The sequence below is a fragment of the Physella acuta genome, unplaced genomic scaffold (genome assembly GCF_028476545.2).
Source record: "Physella acuta isolate Inbredline_101_S28 unplaced genomic scaffold, ASM2847654v3 ptg001423l, whole genome shotgun sequence".
Classification (NCBI taxonomy): domain Eukaryota; kingdom Metazoa; phylum Mollusca; class Gastropoda; family Physidae; genus Physella; species Physella acuta.
In genome coordinates this window covers 154,001-160,000 of record NW_026732938.1, presented here as the reverse complement: position 1 = coordinate 160,000, position 6,000 = coordinate 154,001, and the positions used below count along the sequence as shown (strand labels likewise).

Below are 6,000 nucleotides of genomic sequence, written 5' to 3'. Positions count from 1 at the left end.
CACATACACACATACACACATACACACATACACATATACACATATACACATATACACATATACACATATACACATATACACATATACACATATACACATATACACATATACACATATACACATATACACATATACACATATACACATATACACATATACACATATACACATATACACATATACACATATACACATATACACATATACACATATACACATATACACATATACACATATACACATATACACATTTACACATTTACACATTTACACATTTACACATATAAACATATACACATATACACATATACACATATACACATATACACATATACACATATACACATATACACACATACACATATACATATATACACATATTCACACATACAGATATACGCACATACACATATACACATATACACATATACATACATACACATATACACACATACACATATACACACATACACATATACACGCATACACATATAGACACATACACATATACACACATCCACATATATACACATACACACATCCACACATCCACACATGCACATATACACATATACACACATATACATATACACACATACACATATACACATATACACATATATACATTTAGACAAATATACATATACACATATATACATATATACATATTTACGTATATACATACATTCATACATATATATACACAAATAATATATATATATATATAAAATGAAACGCTCTCTTTGTTATATTTCTGCGAAAAAACTGCCAGCTTATATCATGTTTTTGTGTTAAAGTGTAATAAGTGTTTTTGTGTGTTTATGTTAATGTTTATGTTTGTGTACTTTTGGTTACCGTTTGTTGATAAACGAAGAAAGCAACTGACCCCGGGATTTCCTAATCTTGTATTTGTAATTGGAGTTATTCTTATCCCTCGGTTACCCTTATCTCTTGTCCCATTTATGTAGATATTTGTTGCTCCGTCGAAACTCCCGGCGAAGATTTGAAGAAAGTTGGCATAACACTGGTCATCGACAGGAACTGCATTTGCTGCATGAAATATTAAAATTATAAAGTAATTGTTTCAACAGTTTATTACAGCTGTTTCGATTTTTTTAAAAAGAAAATTACTAACAGAGAATATTCTAAATGAACTTTGTAAAGTTAGTGGGTTTCTAAAGATATAAATTTATTATACTTGTTCGACCTCATCATTTTAGCTTTCTAATATCATTTACTTTATTTAATCGATAATTTTGACTTAGACTCATCTTTTAAAGGTTCATTATTAGTTTCAACAACGGATAACGATGATAGTCTACATCTTGAGCTCTTGTACAATAGATAACTTTTTAAATTGTTTATGGTGCGCAGTAATTTTTTGGGTTAAAAGTATGCTTAAAAAGATTCATATGTATGAAATGAGATCATCTAACTGAAACTGTACTCAAATTAACTATCTTCAGATAAAAAGAATAAAGTGTTACTTCCGGTAACTCGAAAGTTTTAAAAAGCTGTGTCGTCGATGTTATACTTATATATGTCCACCGTTATTAAGGTAAATCTTTTTTTCGGTTAGCGGAAAATCATGCATACGTTTTTTATTTTCTCGTATACAGAGTATAGAGAAAGTATTGTAATCGTGGAAAAAAAAATCACGATGTTTTACAGTTCCCTGAGTCGGAAAAACATAGTTTTGCAATCTTTTCCGTATGTCTATCTGTGTGTGTATGTGTATATGTGTGTCTGTAAACACGATAACTTAAGTACCGTTACAGCTAGGTTGATGAAATTTCATATACAAGTATTATATCAAATTTGTAGTTCTATATCAACTATTCAGCGATTTCTGATAACCGAAAGTGGAACTTATTTTACTTTCAATTTTTCAAAAGCCTATAACTGTAGTACTGTTTCAGACCGATAAATGCAATTGCACATGTAAGTAAAATATCTAATTTTCTGTCTGTAGTACTGTTTCAGACCGATAAATGCAATTGCACATGTAAGTAAAATATCTAATTTTCTGTCTTCTTTCAAAAGTTTAATAATATCCGTTTACCGGAAGTAGTAATTTACGCTATTTCCGATTTTTCGAAAAACGCATGTGAATTTATAAAGTACTAATAATATTCCGCACTATCATACACAGATTGTTTAGCGTTCACTAGGTGCGCAATTATTTTTTCTACGAGATTCTATTCTATTTTTTAAAGTTTAAGTAGATAAAAATGGATTTAAAATATTGTTTATATCCCGATTTGCCATCCCCCGTAGTGTTATATACGAATATTCGAGAAAGTTTTAGGGATCACTCTCGGTTTATGTCTATCTAATTGAAAGGGTAATCCAGTAAAAAAAGAGAAATAATATTTTTAAATGTGGCAAAAGTGACTTACACACAGCAGAAAAAGCCAGACAAAGCGTTAAAGAGATAAGGAATTTCTTCATCTTGATTTTCTAAATGTCAGAGAAATAATTTCAAAATGTATATTTTAAACCGATGCTATTTTGTTAAGAAGTGCAAGATAAGTTACATTCTAAACAAGAAAAAAACAATAATATAAAATAAATTTAGATTAAATAGCGAAATAATAGATTTTTAAAATCATTTAATTTTTAAGTTTAACCCCATGTGTTAGTGTTTGTGTGTGTTAGTTTGTGTTAGTTTGTGTTAGTGTGTGTACGTGTGTGTGAGCTTTAGTGTGTTTAGTGGGTGTGTGTGCGTGAATGAGCGCGAGTGTGCGTGTGCGTCTTCGTCTGCGTGTGCGTGTGTGTGTATGTTAATGTGTGTTTGTGTGTGTGTTCGTGTTTGTTTGTGTTTGTATTAATATGTGTGAATGCGTTAGCGTGTTTGAGTGCGTTATAGCATGTGTGTATATTAGTGTGTTAATGTGTGTGTTTGTGTGCTTGTATGTGTGTGTTTGTAAATGTGTGTTTTATGTGTTTGTGTGTGTGAATATATTAGTGTGGATAAGTGTGTGTTAGTGCTTTTAGTGTGTGTTAGTGTACGTTTGCCTGTGTGAATTTATGAGTGTGGGTTAGTGTATGTGTAGGTTCGTGTGTTAGTGTGTTTTAGTGTGTGTTAATGTGTATGTTATACTGCGTATTCGTGTGTGTGTGTGTTAGTGAGTGTTAATGTATGTATGTGTGGTTCTGTTGGTGTGCTGTGTTTTTGTACGTTTATGTGTGTGTCATTGTGTGTTAGTGTGTTAGTTTGTTTTAGCGTGTTGGTGTATTAGAGTGCGTTTTCGTGTGTTAGTGTGTGTGTGTTAATGTGTTAGTGAGTTAGTGTATATATCTATAAGTATTCATGTATTTGTGTGTGTAATAGTGTGTGTGTGTGTGTGTTAATGTTTGTAACTATAAGTGCGTTAGTGTTATTTGTTTTGTCAGTTTGTTAGTGATTCTTAGAGTGTGGGTGTTAGTGTGTGTGCGTGAGCTTATTCGTGTGTGTGTATGTGTGTGTATGTGTGTTAGTGTAAGTATGTTAGTGTGTTAGTGTTAGTGTATGTTAGTGTGTGTGTTAAAGTTGGTTAGTGTTAGTTTGTGTGTGTGTTTGTGTTAATGTGTGTGAAGGTGTTAGTGTGCCTTAGTGTGTTTAAGTATGTGTGTATGTTAGAGTGTGTAAATGTGTGTGTCTTTGTATATGTGTATGAGTGAGTATGCGTGTGTTTTTAGTGTGTGTCTGATAGTGTGTTTGAGTGAATTTATTAGTGTGTGTTAGTTTTAGTGTTTGTGTATTTGTGTGCGTCTGCTGTGTGTGTGTTAGTGTGAGTGTATTTATGTGTGTGTGCGCGTGTATGTGTGTGTGTGCGCATATATGTGTATTATTGCGTGTTTGTTAGAGTGTATGTTGGTGTGTATGTTGCAGTTGTACCGCTGAATATCGTAGTATCCATTACCCGCTATTCAGGGCACCCAATTAGCGGATACTAAGTGCTAATTTAGCTGCTCTGGCATTCTGGGCGCCAAACCGTTTATTGACAAAAACAAGCACCCTTCCGCCGCCCATAAGAAAGTTTAATTTTTTTTTTGGAAACATATTCGGGTGTATTCTCATCAACTCACTAAAGTTTCATGGCACTTGGATGAACTTGGTCAAACAGTATCCGACTTTTATTTTATATATACCGTATATAGATAAAAATCGCATAATCCATAGGCGCCGACCTTGCAAAATTAATAAAGATTTTTTTGCGGGTGTATTCTCATCAACTGCCCAACGTTTCATGGCGATCGGATGAACGTGTTTGTTTCACACTTTTGTTTGTTGTTTTATTTGGGTTCAGATTTATTGTTTATTACTACTTCATATGTTAAGGCCTCAGATAGATTTTAAAACTGAGGTTGCAAGACAAAGTCCCAAACAAGGAACTATGGAGAAAGACAAGGAAGGGGCCTATAACACTGCAAATAAGAAAAAGGAAGAGGCGCTGGGTGGGACACACACTGCGAAAGGCTCTCCCAAATGTGACACGCCAGGCCAGTGGCGGAACTAGAAATCAAAGGCTCCCCCGCAAAGAAAAAACTAGGGCCCCCTATATATATATATATATATATATATATATATATATATATGTATATATATATATATATATATATATATATATATATATATATATACAAAATCTATATCCTAAGTGAGTAATTTACTCTACTTCATTGCAATATATAACCATTCTAAGTGAACAAAACAGAAAAATTTAGTCCACACTCAGTTCGAGTTTGAAAAGAATCATCATCATGCTGGTCAAAAATATATAAAGACGTTAGCTTGACTCGTGAATTGTTTCTCGCGTCATGTTTATTTTTTTCATTTTTGGCTTTTATAATATCAATTTTGAAAACATTGATTTTTATAGCCATACTATTGTATAGTACGTCTTATTTAAGTAACAATTCAGAGAATCAATTGCTTTTTAATATACATAGTACAAAACTATTTAAATGAGCTTCGTGGGCATCCCTATTTTAAAGAAGGGCAGTAAGGCTTGGAAGTAGTGTGAATGTTTGTCTACCTTTCAAACTATAGCTCTTGTAGATTTTAAAATATTTTTCTACGCAACAATCTCTGCTATAGTAGACCTGTTTTTTTTTTTTTTTTTTTACAAAACCACTTTCAAGATGCATGAAAAACATAATTTTTGAAAAAAAAATTCATTGTTTTTTTTATCGGAACTGGGCCCCTAAACGTCCTGCCCCCCCCCCCCCCCCCCGCATTGCGGGGTCTGGCGGTATGGTAGTTCCGCCCCTGCGCCAGGCGCTTGAGTGGAACCCCCAGGGATTGCGAAAGATAGGCCTGAAGGCGGAGGCTTCTTGAAGAATAGAAGCCACAAGAGATGTCTTGGGAGATTGCGAAATTAATAGCCGGGGGTCGGACGAAATAGAAGGAAATGGCAGAGGCCCTGTGTTCCATAAGGAGCAAAGAGGACTAAAACAAGTCTTATGTTAACGTAGCTAGGTTTATTATGTTTTCGCCATTTTCTGGAAAATCTCTTTACTTATAAGTTTCTTGCTTTTTCTGCACTTTTTGAATGCATAATATTCTTTTTGAATACATTCCTTTTTATAGCTATGTCAATCTTTAGTATGTCGTATTTGAATAATAATTAAGAGAAGCAATTGCTTTTTAATTTAACTGGTACAACATTATTTAGAGAAGCTTTATGGGCATCACTATTAGACTGTTTAAAGAAGGGCAATAAGTCATGTAAGTAGTGTGAACGTTATATGAACTACAGTTCATATAGGTTTTTAAAAATATTTTTCTAAGCAACAGTGTGTAGAACAATAGCTGTTATAGTAGACCTGTTTGTATTTTACAAAACAAATATCATGGTGCACGAAAAACATTATTTGTGAAAAAAAGTTCAATGTTTTTTTTGTGTTGGATTTCGGCCTGTCCCTCCCCCCCCCCCCCCAACACCCACTTCCGCATTGCGGGTGTCTGGCAGCATGGTAGTTCCGCCCCTGCGGTAAATTGGGGAGGGAGTGGAG

General features: G+C 33.6%; 1 protein-coding gene across 3 annotated transcripts in view; it reads right to left on the bottom strand.

Annotated features, from left to right (window-relative positions):
• LOC131927604 (uncharacterized) overlaps window positions 1–6,000 on the bottom strand; it is a 96,893-nt gene that overhangs the window by 27,578 nt on the left and 63,315 nt on the right. For all 3 annotated transcript variants that reach the window (XM_059283315.1, XM_059283314.1, XM_059283313.1), the window contains exons 2-3: window positions 2,400–2,460; window positions 887–1,050 (exon numbers count right to left, since the gene is read on the bottom strand). In XM_059283315.1, the coding sequence (XP_059139298.1) occupies window positions 887–1,050; window positions 2,400–2,451 (216 nt within the window). In that variant the 5' untranslated portion in view covers window positions 2,452–2,460. The remainder of the gene's footprint in view (window positions 1–886; window positions 1,051–2,399; window positions 2,461–6,000) is intronic.